This window comes from Chiloscyllium punctatum, chromosome 35 (assembly GCF_047496795.1).
Source record: "Chiloscyllium punctatum isolate Juve2018m chromosome 35, sChiPun1.3, whole genome shotgun sequence".
NCBI lineage: Eukaryota > Metazoa > Chordata > Chondrichthyes > Orectolobiformes > Hemiscylliidae > Chiloscyllium > Chiloscyllium punctatum.
Window position 1 is genome coordinate 5,710,209 of NC_092773.1, and position 25,321 is coordinate 5,735,529.

General features: G+C 42.6%; 1 protein-coding gene across 1 annotated transcript in view; it reads left to right on the plus strand.

Moving 5' to 3' along the window:
- The window catches only part of LOC140459553 (calcium-activated potassium channel subunit alpha-1-like), a 106,623-nt gene that overhangs the window by 42,815 nt on the left and 38,487 nt on the right, over positions 1-25,321 (plus strand). Inside the window, exons 19-22 of the mRNA XM_072553798.1 lie at positions 2,803-2,889; positions 9,873-9,949; positions 13,968-14,052; positions 15,026-15,107. Of these exons, the coding sequence (XP_072409899.1) occupies positions 2,803-2,889; positions 9,873-9,949; positions 13,968-14,052; positions 15,026-15,107 (331 nt within the window). The remainder of the gene's footprint in view (positions 1-2,802; positions 2,890-9,872; positions 9,950-13,967; positions 14,053-15,025; positions 15,108-25,321) is intronic.

Consider the following 25,321-nt stretch of genomic DNA (forward strand, 5'->3'; position numbering starts at 1 on the left):
GCCTGTTTGGCACATTATCAACGAACTTCAACATTCGCACGTCCATTATCACTGACACACACAACGCCATGAATGTGCACCATTTACACAATGCATTGTAATAACTCAACAAAGATGATAAAATGTAGGAGCCATTTAGCACATGATGTCTGCAATTTAAATTCTGCCCACCTGTGATGGTGAGCTCTGAACCCATGTCACCAATGCATTTGCCTGGGCATTTGGATCACTACTCTGTTGACACAGGCTCCTTTGACCTCACCTTCCAAACACAAGTCTGCCATCTGAAAGGGCAAGTTCAGCAGATACATAGGAAGACCACGTTTGACAAATTCCCCTCCAAGTCACGCACCTGATCTGGAAATCCATTGCCATTCCTTCACTGTCACCTGATTAAAATCCTGGAACTACCTAACAGCATTGTGGATATGCCAAACCCCCCCAAGAGCAATAAATGTTGGCCTTGCCAGCATCGCCCATATCCCATGGATGAACAAAACAAAAATCAGGAATGTCGCAAATATCTCATTCATGTTTTATATATTTTAGAAAGTAACTGTTAGCGTCAGGAATATAAATTTTACTTTGAAGCTCAAAGTGTGAAATGAAAAATGAAGTGGAATTTGATTGACAAACTGAGCGCCCCTGAACAGGTGCAATTCGAACAAGCCTGGGTTTATTACCCTTAAGAGGCAGACCATGAGAGTTGTGCAAGGTTAAAGCTGATGTGAAAAATAGCTAGAACAATGAATGAATGCAGCTCTAACCTTATAATGAAGTCAGGGAGTCTGGTGAGAAGGAATACATCCGTTGAAAATATACATTATTTATATGGGTTACAAAATCAAAGCGTTATGTTGAAGGCAAAATTACTTTGTTTCAGGAAATTCAAAAGCATGCCATGTTGTGACAGAAATCGTGATTTAGAGTGAAGCTTTACTTAGACGGTCCTGTTGTTTTATGTGTGTGCTTACAGACAGAAACAACAACAATTCAGTTCAAGAGTAAACCGAAACAGTTGCAGATTTGGTAGGCTCACAGATTGACGAGAGCGAAAGAAAATAAACGCTTGTCAATTGGGTGAATATTTCAAGCAGGAAACATATTAATATAATGGATCCCTATGTGGAATGTAAATGTGGCTATTTTTCTGTTTGGATTTCGAGAAGGAAAAGCAACTGGAAGGTTTACTCTAGGTTGGAGTTTGTGGAAAAACAATTGACATTAGTCCTCATACAGCTTTGTCATAAAATGGAGTCGGCTTGAACTGTTAACTTGGAAACAACTTTACAGAAGGTATGGGAATAGATTGGCAAAAACCAAAAAGCCAGGACAAGAATTAAGTGAACTGAGATTGATAAAGAAAAATTGAAGGATCACTTACTCAGAACTTAATGGAAGGATCCAACATAATTTGTACTAAGAAGAAAAGCTGGAGTACTGGGCAGAACTAAAGTGAATTGAGAAGGGCTATGGCACTTCTTTGATTAAGCCCAGGAGAAGTGAATTAACCTTCATGGTTTCAGAAGATAGGGAAACTCTTTGGGGAAGTTAAGGGTAGAATTTGAATTTAGTCCATAAATCTTTCAAACTTATAACCTTTAGTTCCTGATGTTTACTTTATTTAATTCTTTTTGATACTGTTAAAATACATTTTATGTTTAATATTCCTGTTCGCACTATGGAAGACCAGTACAGAAAATCACACTGTCGAAGATCGCCAACAGAAAATCACTATACCCATTCAGCAGAAAGTTCCTGTTATCCAACTTTTCACAATTCATCAATCATGTTGCTAGGTGCTAAAGTTCCTCGTTGAAGTGTTTCACACCCTTACAGGATGATGTATGACTTGGAGGGGACTTTGCAAATAGTGATGTTCCCTTGTGCATGCTATTGTTGTCCTTCCAGATGGTACATTTTGAGGGATTCGATCGTGCTGTGTAGGGAGCCTTGTTGAACTGCACTAATGCATCTTGTAGAGGGTACACAATCCTGCCAATGTGCATTCACTGAAGGGAATGAGTGTTGAAGGTGGTGAATGGGGTGCTACTGAAGAAGGGCTCATGCCCGAAACGTCGATTCTCCTGTTCCTTGGATGCTGCCTGACCTGCTGCGCTTTTCCAGCGACACATTTCCAGCTCTGATCTCCAGCATCTGCAGTCCTCACTTGCTACTCAAGTAGACTGTATTATCCTGGATGGTGGCAGGATTGTTGAGTATTGTTGGAGCTGCACACATCCAGGTAATTTCATTGCATTTCTAACTCAGAGGCTGCACTCCAACCAGAATGGGAGACAGGAGAAGCAGGGTTATATCCCTCAGCATTTGAATCAAGAATACTCTTAATCAAATTGATCCATTGCATTTAAGGTACCACACAGGTTGTTCTGCTGTAATGTGACAGTGGGTTGGTTTGGATCGATGGGTCGAATGGCTTGCTTCCACACTATCAGGATTCGATGACTACATTTGCCTTCCATTGCAACCTCGCACTGTGGAAAACTGCTATAGAAAATCATGCTGCAGAAGGTCACTAATAGAAATTCATTACACCCATTCATTAGAAAGTTCACGTTATCCAAACAACACCCACAATTCATCAATCCCGTTATAGCCAATTTACGCTGATGAAACACGTGTTATAGCAGAACAACCTGTATATAAATGCAAGTTGTTGTTGTCAGTTGGTGTGTATGCATATGGAAGCGTGCACATTAATGTTTAAGTTGTATATGAAAATTTGTAAGCCCACGCTGACATCATTCATGTACTCATGTTCTGCTTTCTCTCCTTCTCCAGTATACTGATCAACCCAGATCCTAGCATTCTGATTCAGGAACATACTCTCGGGTTCTTCATTGCCAAGAAACGTACCCTTGTACAAAGGTAATTTCCACAAATAAACAAGTCACTCGGTGGTCATAATTAGCTATGTGGCGCATCTAAGGTGTTACATTCATAAATGTGGAATGTAACAAGAAATATTATTGGTACTTTCAGGAAATGCATCTAAAGTTGCAAGCCTTTTAATGATACAAAAACTGTTGGAAACTTAATTCTATAGGTTAGATTTCAATGCAGTAGCTAGTACATATATAAGGTTTAGCAGCAGAATTTGGCCATTTTGCCCACTGAGTTGTCTCCACCATTCGATCATAGCTGATATATTTCTCAATCCCATTCTCCAGCTTCTTCTCGTAAATCTCAATCTCCTTCTCGTCAAAAACGTATCTATCTCTGTCTCAAATACACTCAATGACTTGGTCTCCACAGCCTTCTATGGCAATCAGTTCCACAGATTCAACACCCTTGGCTGAAGAAGTTCTTCCTTATCTCAGTTATAGAGTGTCAGTCTGAGGCTGTCCTCTTCTCTCCTGCTGGTGGAAACATCTCCTCCATCTCCATTCTGTTCAGGCCTCTCAGTATTCTGTAAGCTTCAATCAGATTCCCCCCCTTCATCCATCTAAACTCCATCCAGTACAGACCCAGAGTCATAACCACGCCTCTTAGGACAAGCACTTCATCTCCAGGATCATTTTTGTAAACATCCTCTGGTTCCTCTCCAAAACCAGCACATCCTTTCTGAGATAAGGGGCCCAAAAGTGCTCAAATTATTCCGTGTGCAATCTGACAAGAATCTTATACAGCCTTAGCAGTACATTCCTACTCTTGTACTCGAACCCTCTCCAAATGAAAACTGACCGCAGCATCAGTGGTTAGCATGGCTGCCTCATAATGCCAGGGACCTGGGCTCCATTTCACCCTCAGGTCTGTGTAGTGTTTGCAGATTCTCCCTGTGTTTGCATTGGTTTCCCTTGGGTGCTGCACTTTGCTCCCACGTCCAAAGGTGTGCAGATTAGATGAATTAGTCATGCTAAATTCCCCTCTCGTGTCCAGGGATATGCAGTCTAGGTTGATTAGCTATGGGAAATTACAAAATAGGTAAGGAGGTCTGTCTGGGTGGGATGCTCTTCAGAGGGTTGGTTTGGATCGATGGGTCGAATGGCTTGCTTCCACACTATCAGGATTCGATGACTACATTTGCCTTCCTAACTGCCAACTGAACCTGCATGTTGAGAGAATCCTGAACTAAGACTCTCAAATCCCTTTCAGGTTCAGATTTAGAAAGCCTTTCCACATTTCAAAAAAAGTCTACTCCTTGATTCTTCTGAACAAAGAGCATAACCTCTCATTTTCCCACACTGTATTCCATTGGCCACTTCTTTGCCCACTCTCCTAGCCTGTCCAACTCCTTCTGCAAGCACCCCACTTCCACAACACTACCTGTCCCACCATCGATCTTTGAGTCATCTGCAATCTGGTGATAATAGCCTCAGTTCTTTTGTCCTGGTCATTAATTCGTAGTTGGGGTCCCATCACTGATCCCTGCAGAACTTCACTAGTCACCAGCTGCCATCCTGAAAAAGATCCTTGTATCCCCACTCTCTGCCTCCATCTTAATTAGCAGCCTGTGTGGCACCTTCTTCTGCCAAATAGATCACATTCACTGGCCCTCCTTTGGCTAACTTGCTCGTTACCTCCTCAAAGAATTCTTTGATGAGTAAGGGGTTCAATGGTAATGAAGAGAAGGAAGGAGAATGGGCTTGAGAAACATCAATCAGCCATGCTAGAACGGTGAAACCGACTCAACAGAACAACCTAATTCTGCTGTGAAATCTTGTGGTCTTATGGTCTAAGAGATTTATCAGGTGTGATCACCCTTAATGAATCCGTGCTGACTCAGCAGAATTTTACCACGCACTTCCTTAATCATGGACAGTAAAATCTTCCCAATGATCGAGATCACACTTGTTGGCCTGTAGTTTCTTGACTTCTGCCTTCCTTGGGTGTGATATTAGCCATTTTCCTGTCCTCTGGGACTCTCCCAAACTCCAAGAAATCCTGAAGGATCACATCAATGCCTCCATAGTTTTAACTATTGCCTTCACACCATCTGGTGTGCATGATTTATCCTTCACCAGTTTATGCAGGTGTTGCCTCACAGTTTGGAGTATGAGGTTATCCAACTATCAAATTGTAAGTGAAGGATTATAATATCTTTTCTCCTAAATATAATTAGGAACTGTCAATCGCATTCCTTCGAACATGCCTTCATGAAGCTCAAGTAATTCCTATATGAATAGGAAATTGACAGGGTTGCTTATACAGGAAAAAAAATGCAATTGATATGGAATACATTTTATTGAATTTTATTGCAGCTTCATTAGTCAAAGTTTGTTATTTTTGAAATTGGCATCAAGTAGTATTTAATAAATCAAAGCAATTACTCCAAATAGTTCCAGAGATGTAGTGGAAAGGATAGCAAAGATGATTCTCGATAGGAGTGAGAGAGACAGGGTAGTTGTCATGGGGGACTTCAACTTTCCAAATATTGACTGGGAACACTATAGTATGAGTACTATAGATGGGTCAGTTTTTGTCCAGTGTGTGCAGGAGGGCTTCCTGACACAGTACGTACACAGGCCAACAAGGGGTGAAGCCACATTAGATTTGGTATGGGTAATGAGCCCAGCCAGGTGTTAGACTTGGAAGTAGGTGAGCACTTTGGTGATAGCGATCACAATTCTGTTATGTTTACTTTAGTGATAGAAAGGGGTAGGTGTATACCATTAGGCAAGAGTTACAGCTAGGGAAAAGGCAATTACGATGTGATTAGGCAAGGTTTAGGAAGCATAGGATGGGGAAGGAAACTGCAGGGGATGGGCACATTAGAAATATGGAGCTTATTCAAGGAAATGCTCCTGTGTGTCCTAGATAAGTATGTACCTGTCAGGCAGGGGGGAAGCTGTAGAGCGCGGGAGTCATGGTTTATGAAGGAAGTGGAATCTCTGGTCAAGAGGAAGAAGAAGGCTTATGTTAGGATGGGATGTGAAGGCTCAGTTAGGGCACTTGAGGGTTACAAGGTAGCCAGGAAAGACCTAAAGAGAGAGCTCAGAAGAGCCAGGAGGAGAGATGAGAAGTTGTTGGTGGATAGGATCAGGGTAAACCCTCAGGCTTTCTATAGGTATTTAAGGAATAAAAGAATGACGAGAGTAAGATTAGGGCCAATCAAGGATAGTAGTGGGAAGTTGTGTGTGGAGTCAGAGGAGATAGGGGAAGCACTAAATGAATATTTTTCGACAGTATTCGCTCTAGAAAACGACAATGTTGTTGAGGAGATTACTGAGATACAGGCAACTAGACCAGCTGGGATTGAGGTTCACAAGGAAGAGATATTAGAAATCCTGCAGAGTGTGAAAATAGATAAGTCCCCTGGGCTGGATGGGATTTATCCTGGGATCCTCTGGGAAGCCAGGGAGGAGATTGCTGAGCCTTTGGCATTGATCTTTAAATCATCATTGTCGACAGGAATAGTGCCAGAAGACTGGAGGATAGCAAATGTGGTTCCCCTGTTCAAGAAGGGGAGTAGAGACAATCCTGGTAATTATAGACCAGTCAGCCTTACTTCAGTTGTTGGTAAAGTGTTGGAAAAGGTTCTAGGAGATAGGATTTATAATAATTTAGAAAAGAATAATTTGATTAGGGATAGTCAGCACGGTTTTGTGAAGGGTAGGTCGTGCCTCACAAACCTTATTGAGTTCTTTGAGAAGGTGACCAAACAGGTAGATGAGAGTAAACCGGTTGATGTGGTGTGTATAGATTCCAGCAAGGTGTTTGATAAGGTTCCCCACAGTAGGCTATTGTACAAAATGTGGAGGAATGGGATTGTGGGAGATATAGCAGTTTGGAACAGTAATTGGTTTGCTGAAAGAAGACAGAGGGTGGTGGTTGATGGGAAATGTTCATCCTGGAATCCAGTTACTAGTGGTGTACCGCAAGGGTCAGTGTTGGGTGCACTGCTGTTCGTTATTTTTATAAATGACCTGGATGAGGGCGTAGAAGGGTGGGTTAGTAAATTCACAGATGACACTAAGGTCGGTGGAGTTGTGGATAGTGATGAAGGATGATGTAGGTTACAGAGAGACATAGATAAGCTGCAGAGCTGGGCTGAGAGGTGGCAAATGGAGTTTAATGCGGACAAGTGTGAGGTGATTCACTTTGGTCGGAGTAAACGGAATGCAAAGTATTGGGCTAATGATAAAATTCTTGGTAGTGTAGATGAGCAGAGGGATCTCGGTGTCCAGGTACACAGATCCTTGAAAGTTGCCACATAGGTTGACAGGGTTGTTAAGAAGGCATACAGTGTTTTAGCTTTTATTAATAGAGGGATCGAGTTCTGGAACCATGAGGTTATGCTACAGCTGTACAAAACTCTGGTGCGGCCGCACTTGGAGTATTGTGTACAGTTCTGGTCACCACATTATAAGAAGGATGTGGAAGCTTTGGAAAGGGTGCAGAAGAGATTTACTAGGATGTTGCCTGGTATGGAGGGAAGGTCTTACGAGGAAAGGCTGAGGGACTTGAGACTGTTTTCGTTAGAGAGAAGAAGGTTGAGAGGTGACTTAATAGAGACATATAACATAATCAGAAGGTTAGGTAGGGTGGACAGGGAGAGCCTTTTTCCAAGTATGGTGACGGCGAGCATGAGGGGGCATAGCTTTAAATTGAGGGGTGATAGATATAGGACAGATGTCAGAGGGAGTTTCTTTACTCAGAGAGTAGTAAGGGTATGGACTGCTTTGCCTGCAACGGTAGTAGATTCGCCAACTTTAAGTGCATTTAAGTCGTCATTGGACAAGCATATGGACATACGTGGAATAGTGTAGGTTAGATGGGCTTCAGATTGGTATGACAGGTCGGCGCAACATCGAGGGCTGAAGGGCCTGTACCGTGCTGTACTATGTTCTATGTTCTATAAGATTTGTTTTGAAATTTTAACCATCATCATACCAATTTGAACCATCTTTCTAACCAAAGGCAGAAATTGGGCTGAATATGGATAATTAACATTTGAACCAAAATTATGCATATGTACTTATAAAAACAAGGTGATTAAGCTTCTTTCAGAAGCTCCTGAAGATTGGGAGACATTTACAAAATTATGAGGGGCATAGATAGGATAAATAGACAAAGTCTTTTCCCTGGGGTGGGGGAGTCCAGAACTAGAGGGGCATAGGTTTAGGGTGAGAGGGGTAAGATATAAAAGGGACCTAAAGGGCAACTCTTTCACACAGAGGGTGGTACGTGTATGGAATGAGCTGCCAGAGGAAGTGGTGGAGGTTGGTACAATTGCAACATTTAAAAGGCATCTGGATGGGTATATGGATAGAAAAGATGTGGGCCGGATGCTGGCTGGTGGGACTAGATTGGGTTGGGACGTCTGATCAGCATGGATGGGTTGGACTGAAGGGTCTGTTTCCACGATGTACATCTCTATGACTCTATGAGATGTTTCAGCTTTTCCAGCACCTCCCTTTAGTGATGGTCATTACGTTGACCTCTGCCTTCTGACCTTCTTGAAGTTCTGGCATACTGCTGATGTTTTCCACTGAGTGATATAAAATACCTTTTCAGTTCCATCACCATTTCGTTGGTCCCCATTCCTCCTTCTCCAGCCTCATTTTTATACAAGCCCATATCCACTCTTGCCTCTCTTAACTGTTATATATCTGAAAAACCTCTTGCAATCTCCTTTGATATAACAAGCTAGCTTGCCCTGACATTTCATCTTCTCCCCTTCTGCTGGTTTTTAAAAGCTTCCCAATCCTCTGGCTTCCCACTAATCTTCACCATATTTTCATACTTCCTGTACTTATCCCAATATCAAAACAGTATTACAGTGTAATCCAATCAGAAAACTGTCAGATTCTCAGTACCATCTCTTCCTCAGCACTGACCTTCCAACAGGACAGCTGTCCCTCAGTACCAATTCCCACAAATATACAGTCAGTGCACCCTCATCACTGATTTTCTGACCTTGTCGTGCTCCATCAGTGTTGAACCTTAGAGAACAGTGTTCCCTCAATGCTAATCCTTGACAGTGGAGCAATTCCCCAAAAATCAGCCTCCAGCAATGCTGCTCTCTCTCAATACATCCAAGCATATGAATTTGGAGGAGAAAAAGATCATTCGGCCCTTAAGCTTGCTCTGCCATTCAAGAAGATCATGGCCAATCTGTTTGCGTTTTGAATTTTACATTCTCATCAATGTCCTATAACCCATGATTCCCTTATCTCAATCTTTTACAATTTATATCAGTGAGGACTTATATCCTTCCTATAGCAGGGCGACAAGAACTGCACTAAGTACAGAAGAAGCCTCACCCATGTCCTGTATAACCTCAACATGGCGTCCCAACTCCTATACTCAAAGGTCTGAGCAATGAAGGCAAGCACACCAAGTGCTTTCTTATCCACCGTGAATGCCAATGATGCAGATTTCAAATAATTATAAGCCTGAATGCCTTGGTCTCTCTGTTCTACAACACTATCCATGGCTCTTTCTATTAAATTAGAGAGGCTTCAGAAAGATGTATAAGATGTTGCTGGGAATGGAGAGCTTGACTTATAAAAATAGGCTTGGAATGTTTCCAGTGGAGTGGTGGAGTTTAAGGGTGACCTTACAGAGGTTCATAAAATTATGAGGGGCATAGATATGGTCATTTCCCTCAGGTGGGTGTGTTCAAAACTAAGAGGTGTATTTTTATGGTAAGGGGATTCTCAGTCTAGACATTATCTGCGAAAGGGCCCAAAGTGTAACTCAAACCTGCAATCTTTTAACCCAGAGCTATGAATGCTATCAGTGATCCAGAGTATGGTTCATGCAAATTTCAAAATGCTTTCTGGGAGAAGCTGAATGGACCACTCTCTTTACTTATCCACTTCCTCTGGTCACAGTCATTTTGGATTGTTAAATGGAGTTTGAAGTATTCATCCATAGCTTAATGCATTGATTATTCACACCCACAGAGCAAATATATACTGCATTGAATGTCATCAAGATATTGTTGATCCCAGGCGAATTAAGAAGTGTGGATGCAAAAGAAGTGAGTATTTCTAACTGCATTATTACAATGCCTCAGAGTGCTTCACAGCTAGTTGAATACTGATTAACTACAGTCACGTATGAGGAGAGATTGACTCAGTTAGAGCTGTTTACGCTGGAGTTTGGATGAATGAGGAGGGATTTCACAGAGACCTGTAAAATTCGAACAGGACTTGACAGGGTAGATGCAGGCAGGACGTTCCCGATAGTGGGTGTGTCCATCAGGGGTCACAGTCTGGGGATTCATGGGAGACCATTTAGGACGGAGATGGGAGACATTTCTTCACCCAAACAGTGGTGAGCCTGTGGAATTCATTATCATAGGAAGTAGTTGATGTCAAAACATTGGATGTATTCAACAGGTGGCCAGATGTAACACTTGGATTGAATGGGGTCAAAGGTTATGGCGAGATAGCAGGATGAGATTATTGGGTTGGACAATCAACCATGATCATGATGAATGGTGAACCAAGCTCTCAGGGCTGAATGGCCTCCTCCTATCTTCTGTGTCTCTATGAACATATATGAAACCGTGCAGCCAATGTAAGTCTGGAGAGATTCTAGGACGAGCAACAACTAGGCAATCTATTAAGCAATGTTCCAGTTTGGCATCTGACTTGTCTGTTCATAACATCTGCTAGGCGTTACTAACACTGGGTCATTGAAAGTGTGACTCCATCGGTATTACACTGGAAGTGTCAGCATAGATAATGTGCTCACATTTCTGGAATGGGATTTGAATCTAGGATCTTCTGTTTTAGCATTGAGAATTCTAAGTATTGAGTGTGTGTGAGGATGAATGGGTGTTTAGGAGTGTAAGTTTGTCTGGGTATGTGGGTTAGTGTCACAGACGATATGAAAGTAATTAGAGCCATAGAGTCAAACATACAGAAACAGATCATTTGAAGGGCAGCACAGTAGCTCAGTGGTTAGCACTCCTGCCTCACAGTGCCAGGGACCTGGGTTTGATTCCAGCTTTGTCTGTCTGGGTTTCCTCTCGGTGCTCCTGTTTCCTTCCACAGTCCAAAGATGTGCAGGATAGGTGCATTGGCCATGGTGAAAACTCCAGGTGGAGTTACAGGGATAGGCTGGGAGGCTGGGTCTGGTGGGATGCTCTTCAGAGAGTTGGTGCAGACTCAATAGGCTGACTGACCTCTTTCCACACTATGATTCTATGCTATGCAGTGTTCATTGACTGCTGCTATCAAATCATTCTTTCTCATTTATTAGTAACTAGTTTGAGACATACATTATTTTCTTCGCTCTATGAAACCCACTCCTCCCCTCCCAACCCAAAATTCAGGGTGTGATGCATTCACAGTAGAATGTTTGTCTTGCAATGCAGTTGAGAGGGATTGCATGTCAGAACTTCTTGTTTTAGAAAAACTTATTACTGGCTACTCTGGGGAAGCTCTTATAGATCATCTTGGTGAGCTACATGAGAGAGATTTGTGGGCACATCATTTCTGGTCCCTTCATTCGGTTGCCAAGTTGCTTTGGAAATGGGCAAGTCACTCAATGCTGTGGTGAACAGAGGTTGATTGACATGTGCTTCATCTGTGGTCCCTCCAGCTTCCAAACACATGAAAGTGGATCAGGAAGCTTTTCTTTCTTACCAGGTTTAAGGCCTGGCTGGCCATCATCTACAATACTATGTTTCTGATGCCCATCATTGTTACGGCTTCATGAATGAATTCACATCAAATAGAAGCTTACTTCCCTTTGAAGAAAACGGCTAACAATTATTGAGCCCATGTAAACTGAGAAACCATTGCCATAAGAGTGTCAGCTTTCTTAGCCACTGAAGTTTGTGTAGCGAAGAAATAGAAAAGTTTTTGGAAGGGCTGACTTAATGAGAAACTTAGATCGTACGGTGTTGCTACACATCTGCTGCCTTTGTTCTTCAGGTTTGCGGAAGGTCAAGGTTTTGCATTGACATGTTTGTGTGGTTCATTCAGCAAGTAGGACACTCTATAGTGGAACAACCCTTAGATAACTGGACAGTAAAATATGCTGGTGTTAGGTCGTTGGAAATAAAAGAACTTGATTCTTTTCCATCCTGTTCCTGAGTGACTGTGCGTCCTGGGCGTGAGCTCCACATGTTCTGAAATCCTAGTTCTGTTGAGGAGTATTTAATTAGTTAGTCTAGAGGGAGCTTTCTCAATCCCATGCTGAATCTGCCTTGCCAGTGTTTGATGGGAACAATTCGAGAGAATTTCATTTCAGAAGGAAAAGAGTAGACAGAACTTTAAGTTCAGTTTAAGAAGAGTAGAAGGAGCTTTATTCTGTATCAAACCCCATGTTGCTCCTGTCCTGGGAGTGTTCGACAGGGGACAGCTGGGTAGAGAAAGCTTTACTTTGTATCCTACCCAGTATTGTCCCTGTCCTGACTGTACTTCATGGGGACAGTGTGGAGAAATTTTATTATCAGTTTAAAAGAATAGAAGGAGCTTTGTTCTGTATGTTACCCCATGCTGTCCCTGTCCTGGGAGTGTCTGAGAGGGACAGTATTGAGGAAGCTTTACTTTCAGTTTACTTTCAAAGGAAAGGAGTAGAATAGGTGTTACTATGTACCTGACTGCTGAGGTTCTGGCCTTGGGAACATCCGACCAGCCAGTGTTGTGGGAACTTCGAACTCTGAACATAAACCATGTTGTAACTTCCCAAAGAGTTTTCTTCAAATTCAGTCATGGGATGTGGTTCACTGGCTGGGCCAGCATTTGTAGCACATCACTATTTGCCATTAAGAATGCGATGGTGAATTGCATTAACTGGCACAAAATAAAACAGGAAAGGTATTTCGACAAGGGATAAATGAGGGATAAATTAGGTCCAAGGAAAGGCCATTCAAACTGGCCACAAAACTGAGGGTTAGAAGCAGTTGGGATTTCAGCAGATGTGGAAAAAAGGGTTGATTAATAAACCAAAAAGAGAGCTACTCAAAATGGAGACCTGTGACCAGTGGGTGTTCCACAGGGATCCGTGCTGGGACCACTGTTGTTTGAGATATATGTATATAAATGATTTGGAGGAAGGTATCGGTTGCCTCATTAGATGACACGAAGATTGGTAGAGTAGCAGATAGTGAAGGGGACTATCAGAGAATACAGCAGAATATAGGTAGATTGGAGAGTTAGCCAGAAAAATGGCAGACTGAGTTCAATCCAGGCAAATGCGAAGTGATGCATTTTGGAAGACCCAATTCAAGAACCAACTATACAGTAAATGGAAAAGTCCTGGGGAAAGTTGACATACAGAGAGATATGGGCGTTCAGGTCCATTGTTCCCTGAAAGTGGCAACACAGGTCAGGAGAGTGGTCAAGAAGGCCATACAGCATGCTTTCCTCCATTGGACGGGGTACTGAATACAAGAGTTGGCAGGTCATGTTACAGTTATATAGGACTTTGGTTTGGCCGCATTTGGAACACTACGTACAGTTTGGTTGCCACATTACCAAAATCATGTGGATGCTTTGGAGAGGGTGCAGAGGAGGTTCACCAGGATGTTGCCTGGTATGGAGGGCACTAACTATGAAGAGAGATTGAGTAGATTAGGATTATTTTCATTAGAAAGACGGAGGTTGCGGGGAGACCTGATTGAAGTCTACAAAATCATGAAAGGCATGGACAGGGTGGAGAGCAAGAAGCTTTTTCCCCAGAGTGGGGGACTCAATTACTAGGGGCGACGTGTTCAAGGTGAGAGGGAAAATGTTTAGGGGAGATATGTGTGGTAAGTTCTTTACGCAGAGGGTGGCGGGGGCCTGGAACGCGTTGCCAGTAGAAGTGGTAGGTGCGGGAACGATATCATCATTTAAGATGTATCTGGACAGATACATGAATGGGCAGGGAGCAAAGGGATACAGATCCTTAGAAAACAGGCACAGGTTCAGATAGAGGATATGGATTGGTGCAGGTTTGAAGGGCCTGTTCCTATGCTGTAATTTTCTTTGATTTTAGCTCTAAAACTTTGGTCTTCTGTTGGCTTCATGATTCTCTTCAGCCTTTCTTTTCCTTTCTAGCATATGACAATGAAAAACTTCATTATTCTGTGATCCGAAGCCAGTCGTTGGGAGTGCTGCCAAGGCAGGGCGCGTCACTTGAAAAGTAAGCCAGATACCCAGCCTCCCAATCCGATACCGCTGTTGTCCACCCCACAACTCAGGGCATATGTCCCTCTAACTCGGTCTGAATTTACCTGTTAGTGCTTTGATCTCCAGCTTATAGACACAGGCAGTGATAATAGTGTTCAGGTACACTGAGATTTATTTTCTGTGGCACCAAGTTATATTTCTGCCAGGAACCAATGACAAAACAAAAAAAAACCTGTCTATGAGGCACTCACACCTAAATATCTGTCTGTCCATTTGATCATTGGCACATTGACTTTCCTTGAGTTTACCAGCAGAGGACTCATGCCAAGATCTGAAGACATGTGAGGGGGGCTTAAAAATCAAAGCACAGAGAAGTGAACTAATCTTCAGCCATTCATCTGAATTCGGATATCCTGGGACAGATTTTCCAAGAAGTGGCAATCGCAGCAGTTTGCTAGTTGGGTGCCTGGGGAGTTGGATGCCAGATGGGTAGGAGGAGGTTGACATGTAAGTAATCAGAGTGCCAGGTGGGGCAGGGTGCCATGAGGAGAAGGGTACCAGGTGGTGAGGATGTCAGGTAGCTAGGGGTAAGGTGCAGGGTGCAAGGGACCAGGTAAATGGTGCAGTATTTCGAGTAGGTCAGATTTTGAAAAATCAGGTCTGGAGGTGTGGGCTTTGAGTCCAAGGTGGATAACAGGTCTTCAGATTCCAAGGGATGAAGTGGGGAAGGGATGCATCGGGTCCGAAGCAGTGTCAGGGTGTTAGGTCCAGAACAGGAGAGGGGTGTGTCTGCTAACAGACGTGTCAGATCTGGGACTGGAGAATGTAATGGGTCTGGGGGAGGTGTAGTTGTTGCTGTGTGAGTTAAGAATGGGGTCAGTTGAACAGTTACTTAGGAGTTAGACTGTGTTTTTAAACTGACTAACATTTCCTGAGTAACTATTGACTTAATTTCTTTGGAAGGCACTGAATTGTTTAATTTAAAGAGAGACTTTTGGAGAGGCCCAGGCAGAAGGGAATGATCCATCAGAATTTTCAGTTGTCCAGACTACTCCTTCAGAGTCTTCGGTAAATGGGATTCAGCAGGTTACCAATGCGTGTCTCCCATCAATGCTGAAACAATATCTGTTTTATGACTGGGAAATCTGACCAACTCCTGTGCCTACTTTTGAATTTGTTTTAATTCAAATAATGCGACAAACGTAAAACTTGAAACAACTTAGGGAGGAAAGTTTGTCAGATTTGATGGGTGACACTTGGCGAGACTGAGGAGAAACAGCTCTACTCAAGGGAGGTGAATATATTTAGAGTGTGATGTTTACACAGGAGAGCTTCCATGATAACTTGCTCATAGAAATATGGATTACAAATAGTTGAAAGGCGTTTTTTAAAAATATTTTGTGACTACTTCTGATGGTATTTGTGAAACTGAAGATTCAGAGTACATTTCCATTATTCTGACTACAAATAAATAATTATGAATTTAATCATTCATTACGTCAGTACTGACCCTCTGACAGTGTAGCACTCCCTCAGTACTGACCCTCTGACAGTGCAGCACTCCCTCAGTACTCATCCTTCGACAGGATAGAGCTCCCTGAATATTGACCCTCTGACAGTGTGGCGTTCCTGAGGATTGACCCTCTGACACTGTAGCACTCTCTCAGTAACTACCACTCGCAGAGTGTAACATTCCCTCAGTAACAACTCTGACACTACAGCGCTCCCTTAGTAGTGCACTGAGACTTTTTGCCCGAATTGTGTGATGTAGCCTGAGAAGTTGAAGTTGAACTTATAATTTCATGAGTTACAGTTGAGATCGCTTCTCGTTGGGGCCCAGTTGTTGCAGAACACCATCTTTCAAAATGATCTGTTAGTTCCCTGGCCTCCTAATTCACATTTTCAAATAAAGAAGTGGGTTGTATGGCACTGATTATTCATCCTCCAGAACTGTGAGGCCCATAATTTGCCTAAGTACTGACATAGAGTGCAGAAATACTTCATATTGAATCTGCTTATTGTTTAGTCGTCAGCTCACATTGCAGACAGCAGTCCTGCCACAATCCATTGTAAACAGTATTTTTCATGACAAGCTTACAATAGGTTTGATGTCAAATATCCCTAACTAATAGAATTTACAACGGTGCCTGCCAGCGATGACAGATTATTTGGAACACGTTCATGGAAGCTTAAAAAACATTTCATCAAGAACAGAAACAAAAAAATGCAGCTTGGAAAGGAGACAAACTGCCCCAGCACCCCCTCCTCGCCCCCACCACAGCTTAAATTCTTTCCTTCTCTCCTCCAATCTCTCCTGCCACTATCCCCAATCTTTTACTGTCATCACTCCGTCGAGTCTGTCCCTCCCACTCTCCTTCCCCAATCCCTCTTGTACTCTTACTCTCCTAGCAAAGGTGAAGTTCAAACCTGCGCCCACAAACTGAGAGTTTTGGCTCCATCAGAATCAGGACACGAAAAGTTATTGGGAACTTGAGGCCTGGATAACATCAACAATCTAATCTTAAGGGTGCTCTATACTCAACAGTTTTCTTTCCTTTGGCTTCTGTTTCAGCTGGGGTTCCTACAATTCTGGTTAAATACTCAAATTCACATCCTCCTGTTACTCAGCCATTCATCTCCCAATTGGGCTGCTGCAAAATCACCACACATTTTCATCTGGTTTGAGCTCTTCTCCCCCTTCTTCCTGGGAATCCCAGCTCCACATCCACCTGACTCCATCTCCTCCTTCTCTCTGCAGTAGATAACCATGTCATTTCAATCTCTCCTCGGCTACATTGTTTGAAGCTTCCTTAATCTCCATTGACCACCTGTATACAGAATCGCAGAACTGTTATGGCAAACAAAGAGGCCTTTCAGTCCCATTTGCCTGCTTCAGTTCTCCAAAAGAGCTGCCCATTTAATACCATTCTGCCTTCTTCCCTTGACCTTGCACAATGTTCCTTTTCATTTTTTTTTATCTGACTGGAACGTTAATCCTCCAACTATATCTTATTTTTACCTTATTCTTTAAACACTGTAATGTAAAAGTAATGCAACTACTTTTCTTTTTATTCCTCTTCAGTGTCTAAGATTTGTACTTTGGTACTTGTACCTAAAATGGCACCATAAGAGGTGACATTGTGTAATCTTTCACTTTACTCCTGTACTTCTGTACTTGAGTACATGTAACGATAAAGGATATTCTAATCCTAGTTACTTTTAAATGCCCTAATTCAAGCTGCCTCCACAACATAGGTTAGGTGCATTAGTCAGGGGTAAATGTAGGGGAATGGGTCTGGGTGGGTTACTCTTCGGAGGGTTGGTGTGGACTTGTTGGGCTGAAAGACCTGTTTCCACAATGGCGGGATTGTATTAAAAAAAGTTATTGCTGCTGTCTTCTTGATTTTTCCCAAATTTCTGCTCTATCTAATAAGGCTGGCCTCACAACTGTCGTATAGATTCTTCCTTTCAGAGTCAGCAGTACCTTTCCATTACACAACATGTCACAGCACTTCTTCCAGTTCTTCCAAGTAATGCTAATCTGTTGTTTTATTTCACTGCCTAAACTTCCATCTGAAAGACTAGTCTCCAACAACTCCAGTTTCTCACACAAATTGACCATAAAATTCCATAATGTTATGATCGCTGCTACTTAGGGACACCATCCACTGTAAGATTGATTCATTGATCCTATTTCATTTCACTTTCCCAAGCACAGTGTCACCTGCCCTCTGACCAGCTCCATGACATAATGTCCTCAGAAACTATCACAACAATATTGGATGAACTTCTCACCTCGGCTACTTTCACACACGGGTTTTCTTTTCTAGTCCAATCTACATGAAGGATCAAAGCCCTTGTGATTACTCCCATACTTTTAAAAAAGAAATCTCCCCATATTCTCTTCTTTATAATCCTTTTATCATGGGGTGACCTACAGACCCTGTACACCAACAAGTGACTTCTTACCTTCAAAGCTTTTCATCTATATCCAAACTGTTATCCATCTCCAATGTGCTAATTAACACACCTAGTCTCCATCTTTTCCAAGCCTCCTGTCCTTCCTTCCTATCAATATGTGGGTCCCACTCTATGTCATTCTGTAGCTATGTCTTTGCAATAACTGTTAAATTGGACAAATTTATTTCTATGTGCACAATAGTTCATCTCTTTCTTCCAAATGCTACTTGCATTCAGACACAGTTTTGTTCTTTTTTTTGTAATCTTTAGCCGTAACTGTTGATTTACTCTTAGATTTGACTCTGTCCCTTCACGACACAATCTGTCATTTCCTATTGTAATAATTTTTTACCTTGTTTTGTCTCTACACTTTAATTCATCACATCTACCAAACTTAATTCTTTGCTGCACTATTTAGTTTAAACGTTTCTCTTATTCCCTATTGTACAGACTGTTAACAGTACAAACATCAACTCAAGGACAGTTCAGATGGACCCAGCAGGACAGTCCCCCTTTCAGCAAAACTGGTGTCAGTCCCCCATGAACTGGAACCACTTCTGCCAAACCAATCTTTGAGCAATGGATCAATTTCTTCCATCATATGAGCTATCTGCGAATTACACAGCTGGCTCAAGTCACTTATTACTGTTCACTCATAGGATGAGGGTGTCACTGGCTGAGCCAGCATTTATTGCCCATCCTCTAATTGCCTTGAGGACAGTTGACAGTCAACCACATTGTTGTGGGTCTGGAATCATATGTAGGCCAGACCAGGGAAGGTCAGCGGATTTCCTTCCCTAAAGAACATTGGTTAACCACTTGGGTTTTTGCTGACAATTGGCATTGGTCATCATTAGACTCTTAAATCCAGATTTTTATTGCATTCAAATTCCACCATCTGGCATTGTTGGATTTAAACCCAGGTCTCCAGAACCTGGATTTATGGATTATTAGTCCTATGGTAATAGCCATCACTTCCCTTTCCATCCTTTTACATCAAACAAATATTATGTTTGTGGTGGTGCTTCTTAATTTGACATTATCTCCTTATACTGAGTTAAAAATCACACAACACCAGATTACAGTCCAACAGGTTTAATTGGAAACACTAGCTTTCGAAGCACAGCTTCTTCACCAGGTGGTTGTGGAGCAGGACCATAAGACACAGAATTTATGGCAAAGGTTTACAGTGTCATGCAGCTGAAATGACACATTGAACAACCTAGATTGTTAAGTTTTTCATCTTTTAGAATGGCTTTGCTGGCTTCGGTTCTTTAATATGTACATCCCAGAACTTCATTTAAATCACATTCTCAAGATAACTTCAGATTTTCAAACAAAATGTATCATCTCAGCTCAGATAATGCATAACAGGTGTGAGGTTAGAGTCTCTCTGTATCCCAATCTTGAATCAGACTGGTTCTATTTCCAAAATGGATTTTACCAAATATTACATGGATTGACTACCTGCAGATTGTGCATTTTTTGAGCAAAATAGAATGTATCTGCAAATACAGATTCACCCCATAGACTTATATGTGCACGTGCATGCAGAAGAGAGAGTGAGTGAGTGTGTGCGCGAGTGTGAGTACACGTAACAGAGTGTGTGTTTGCACGTGTGAACGCTCGGTAAATTATGGGCGTGATGAGGTATAAGCCTGTGAGAGGGTGCGTGCATGGGTGCAAGTGTGGGGGCATGTATGTATGTGCATATGAGAGAGAGCTTGTGTATGAGCAAGGGTCTGTGTTAGTGCGTGAGTACATAAGTGTGTGTGTGAGGGAAAGCGTATAGTGCAGTATACTCTAGTGTGACATGAACCCAAGGTCCCAGTTGATGTCATGCCCATGGCTACCGAGCTAAGCTATCAGCCTCTGCTTGGCCACTTTGTGTTGTTGCCTGTCCTGAAGTCCGCCTTGGAGTCCTGATCTCTGGAACTGAGCAGGCAACAAAAGTGTTTGGAATCTTGCTCTTTGCTGCAGAGAACAGTACCTTCACCCCTCCATATACTGGCCTGGATTTCTACTATATTCCTTCTTGCTTCACCCACTTGAATGGCCTCATGAACCATGGTCTGTCAATTGATCCATTCATCCTGCAGCCTTCAAGCTCACCCAAACAAGCTCAAATAACCTGAAACCTGTTGGACAATTGCAAAGGATGCAGATCCCACACTTCTGACCCCTCATCTGCCTCCGTTTCGGCCACACTTTTCTGTCACGGATCATAGATTAAATCAGAAGACCAAATCCTGAGAGGTTTAACCACCTCCTGAGACAAAGAAGCGAGGAAACTTACTCTGTCCCTGACGTATATCAGTGTCATATTTCAGTCTCCAGCTCATAAGCTCTGAGCTGAAGATATCCCAGTCTTATTCTGGTGAATCTGCATTACACCACCTCCAAGGCCAATATATCCTTGTTGATATATTGCTCGCCTAACTCCTGGGAATTAGCCATTGACCATTCCAAATTAGGCCTCATCCCTTAGAGCGAGTTGGAGGATACTGCAATTAGAGCTGATTTATTGCTCAATATGAGGTTGGAAGCTCTGAAAGATGAGAATCACTTGGCTTACTAAATACAAATAAGTCATCAGTGAAAGATGAAGATGCATGCTTTCTTAAACAGGTGGATGAGTTATGAAGGCTATTTTTTGCAGGAGGAACTCCTAGACTCATCCCTTCCTCATCATTTTACCAACGCATTCAGTGCTTTTAGCTTTCGAACACAGAGGAAAGGCTGGATAAAGAAGGGGAGGTGGTAGGGTGGTGGCATTATCAATGGACTAGTAATGCAGAGGCCGGAGCTAGTAATCCAGGGACATGAGTTCAAATTCCACATGGAAGCTGGTGGAATTTAAAACTCCATGAATGATGTCTCTTACAGAGGAAATGATGAAATGAAATGAGGAACTTGTCTCCATCGGGAGAATCAGAGGTTGGAACTGTGCAGAAGAGTCAAAAGCTAGTTTAATCTCAACCAGTTGACCACTCTCGATGGTCATGAAAACCCATTTGGTCACTAATGTCTTTTAGCGAAGGAGATCTGATATTCTTCCCTGGGCTAGCCTCCTGAGGGCTTAAGACCTATAAAAACATGGGTGACAGCAAATTGCTTAGTTGTGTCAAAACTACAACAAATTTGAAAAGAAAGCAATGAATAAAAATCATGAGGGGCATGAATAGAGTGAACGGTCTTTTCCCTGAGGTGAGGGAGTCCAAAACTAGACGGTAATAAGTTTAATGGAAGAGGGGAAAGATTTACAGGGACCTGACGAGCAACATTTTCAAGTAGAGGGTGGTGTGTGCATGGAATGAGCCACCAGAGGAAATTGTGGAGACTGATATAATTACAAGGGTTTAGAGGAATATGGGCCAAATGGGACTAGATTAATTTAGGATATCTAGTTGGCATGGTTGAGTTGGATCGAAGGGTCGGTTTCCGTTCTATACAAGTCTATGACTCTATTCTATGTCCATTCAGCATCACCAGAAATCGCAATGGAAAACTCAGCACTGTCAACCTTGAAGGTCCTCCACATGAACACCCAGGGCTTGTGCCAATAAGTGGGAGCGCTATCCCAACGATTAGTCATACTCGCTGAAACATACCTTACAGACAATAGGTCTTCCATGAAGACTATTCCATGTTGAAAACTATTTGGATGCACTAATGGTGGCAAGGTCATAGAATGTATTCTGGTAGTGAGAGCAAGAGTGGCTCCTTCCCACCAAGCTGTCAAAATCTTAAAGGTCCTTGCTGCTACACCAGGTCTGAAAGTATTGGTTGGAGTGACCACCGCAGATCCTTGTGGAGATGAAGTACCATCTTCACATTAAGGGATACCCTTCATCATGTTGAGTGGCATTATCACTGTGCTAAATGGGATAGATTTCAAACAAATCTACCCAACGTAAACTGGGTAACCATGAGGCATTATGGGTCATCAGTAAGCAGAATTATATTCAACAACAACCTACAACCTCATAGCATCCGCATATCCTCACTTTACTTTCACCACAAAACAAGGGGATCAAGCCTGGTCAATGAAGACTGTGGCAGGCGGGCATGTCAAGGTCAGTCCCATACATACCTAAAGGTGAGCTATCAACCTAGTCAAGCTGCCAAACAACTGGAACAGCAAATGGTAGACAGAGTTAAGCAATTCCACAACCAGGTCAGATGTAAATTTTACTATCCTGCCTCATCCAACTGTGAATGATGGTGAGCAATTAACCAATTGATAGGAAGTGAAGACATCACAATATCGCCATTCTCAGCACATCAGTGAAAAAGATAAGTCTGAACTATTTGTATTAATATTCAGTCAGAAGTCCTGAGTGGATGATCCACGTTGACCTCCTCCAGAGGTCCCCAACATCACCATGGCCAGCTTTCAATCAAAGTGATTCATTTTATGTGATAGCCAGAAGGAGTTGAAGACATTGGATACTGCAAAGGCAATGAGTTGTTACAATGTAGTGTCACTTGATTAGGAAGGTAGAATACCAGGAAAATCTCCTGGAGACATAGGCTCAAATCTAACCATGTCTAATGGTGAAGCAATAAGAATAACAAAAAAAGCTAAAATAAGAAACCACAAAAATGTTGCTTAAAAATAAGCCTAATGGCAACCATGCAACCATCTGGTTCACATCCTTTAAGGAAGGAAATCTGCCATCACCGCAACATAATTAACTCTTAGCTGCCCTTAGGGTGATTGGGACTTTACAATTCATGCTGGCCTAACCTGCAATGCCTACATCCGATGAACTATTAAAAAACAACTACCTGTAATGGTCAGGAGATAGGTGACATACTGAGCAGAATCTATGTAGCAACTGACCACATGTAGTTTTAGGGAGCCTGAGCAAAATTGGATTTGGTGGACTGAGGGGAGGAGTTCTTCACTGGTTGCAGTCATACCTGGAATATAGTGAGATGGCTGTGGTTGATGGAGGTCAGTTATCTCAGCTCCAGGACATCGCTGCAAGAGTTTCTCTGGGGAATGACCTCAGTCCAACCATCTTCAGCTGTTTCATCAGTGACTTTGATGTAGTGATTGTAAAAAGGTCAGCCATGTAGACCTCATAGAATATGAGCTCCCTGTTTGGGGATGTTAACCTGATCCAATTAGGGAGCCTTGGCTGTCATTTAAGAACAGGGGTGTTAGGCATCCTGTTCACTTTGAGAGCTGGCTCTGAGGGAGCTGGATCAGTGTCGAGAATAGTCCACGTGTAAATAAAGAGTGACTCGATGATGAGATATTGGTCTCTGTGGAGTTATTTCACTGCCCTCTATCAAAAGGTCAGGAGAGGGGGTTTTTCCACTTAAGATTACACAAATTTCAGCACCAGATTATTCTCAATCTTCTCTTATCCAAAGAAAACAGCCCTGGCACATCCAAGATTGATTTATTTGTTGTAAAATAGTGCAACTGGCAATGATTTTGGAAGCAGAATTGTTTGAAAAGGCATAGAAACTTAGGAACTGTGGGATACAAGTGAGTCTTCATCCAGAGAAGAGTAAACTCGAAAGCAGTTAAAGCTAAAACATTGATTTTCTTTCAAGCAGGAGCATAGATATAGTTTTTGGGCCTAAAGGGATCGAAGGGTATGGGGGAGAAAGCAGGAACCAAGTTACTGGTTGGATGATCAGTCATGATCATATTGATTGGTGGAGCACGCTCAAAGGGCTGAATGGTCTCCTCCTGGTCCTGTTTTCTATGTCACCATCACTGGCAGGAGAATGAGACCACAAAAAATAGAAACGGGGCAGGCTGTTTGGCCCCTCATGCCTGCTTTGCTATTGCATCATGGCTGATCTGACACTCCTCACATCCACTTTCCTGCATTTTCCTCAGCAACTTTGATTCTCCCACTGATCAAGAATTTATCCATCTCAGCCTTAAATATACAGAAAGACGCTCAGGTGGATAGTGCTGTTAAGAAGGCATTCGGTGTGAGGTTTCATTGGTAGAGGGATCGAGTTCCGTAGCCGCAATATCATGCTGCATCTATATAAAACGCTGGTGCGGCCACACTTGGAACATTGTGTACAGTTCTGGTCCCCATATTTCGGGAAGGATGTGGAAACATTGGAAATGGTGCAGAGGAGATTTACCAGGATGTTGCCTGGTCTGGAGGGAAGGTCTTATGAGGAAAGGCTGAGAGACTTGGGTCTGTTCTCATTGGAAAGAAGAAGGCTAAGAGGGGATTTGGTAGAGACATACAAGATGATCAGAGGATTAGATAGGGTAGACAGTGAAAGTCTTTTTCCGAGGATGATGACGTCAGCTTGTAGAAGGGGGCATAACTACAAATTATAGATTTAAGACAGATGTCAGAGGCAGGTTCTATACACAGAGTGGCAAGGGTGTGGAATGCCCTACCTGCTAATGTAGTCAACTCACATTAGGGAGATTTAAACAATCCTTGGCTAAGCACATGGATGATTTTGGCATCGTGTAGGGGGACAAGCTGAGAATAGTTCACTGGTCAGTGCAACATCGAAGGCCGAAGGGCCTGTTCTGCGCTGTATTGTTCTATGTTCTATGACTCTCCCCCCCAGCTCTCTCTGTGACAAGGAGTTTCAAAGATTCACAACCCACTGAGAGAAGAAATACCTCCTCATCTCAGTCTGAAATTGGTGCCCCTTTATTCTGAGAGTGTGTCCTCTGGTCTGATACTCTCCCATGAGAGGGGGACATCTTCTCACCAAGCCCCTGAAGAATTCTACATGTTTCAATTAGATCATCTCTCACTCTTCTACACTCCAATGAATAGGGTCCCAACCTGTTTCACCTTTGCTGATAACATCATCCCTCCATACCAGGGATTAGCTTTGTGAATCTTCTCTGGACCTCCCCCATTGAAATGATATCTTTCCTTAAACAAGGGGTCAAAACAGCTCATAGCAGTCCAAATGTGGTCTCCCCAGTACCTTACAAGGTTGCAGTTAGACTTCCTGACTCTTATACTCCACTGTTCTATGTTCTCTGGAGTGCTTGTGAGTAAAGTATTAAAGAGAATTATCATGAAAGGGCCAATATTCCATGAGCTTTCCCAATTACCTGTTGCAATGTTGTCCAGCCTGTGTTTTGTGGATACATCCCCACAAGTCCCTTAAGTTGTAGCTTTCTACAGCTTTTCTCCATCTCAATAATACTGTTCTCCCTCCCAGAATGAATAACTTCCATGCGATACTCCATTTGCCAACTTTTTGTCCACTTCCTTAATCTATCAATCTCTCTCTGTGAACTGTTTGAATCCTTCTCGCAACCTGCCTTTCCATGTATCCTTGTGTCATCTGAAAATTTGGCT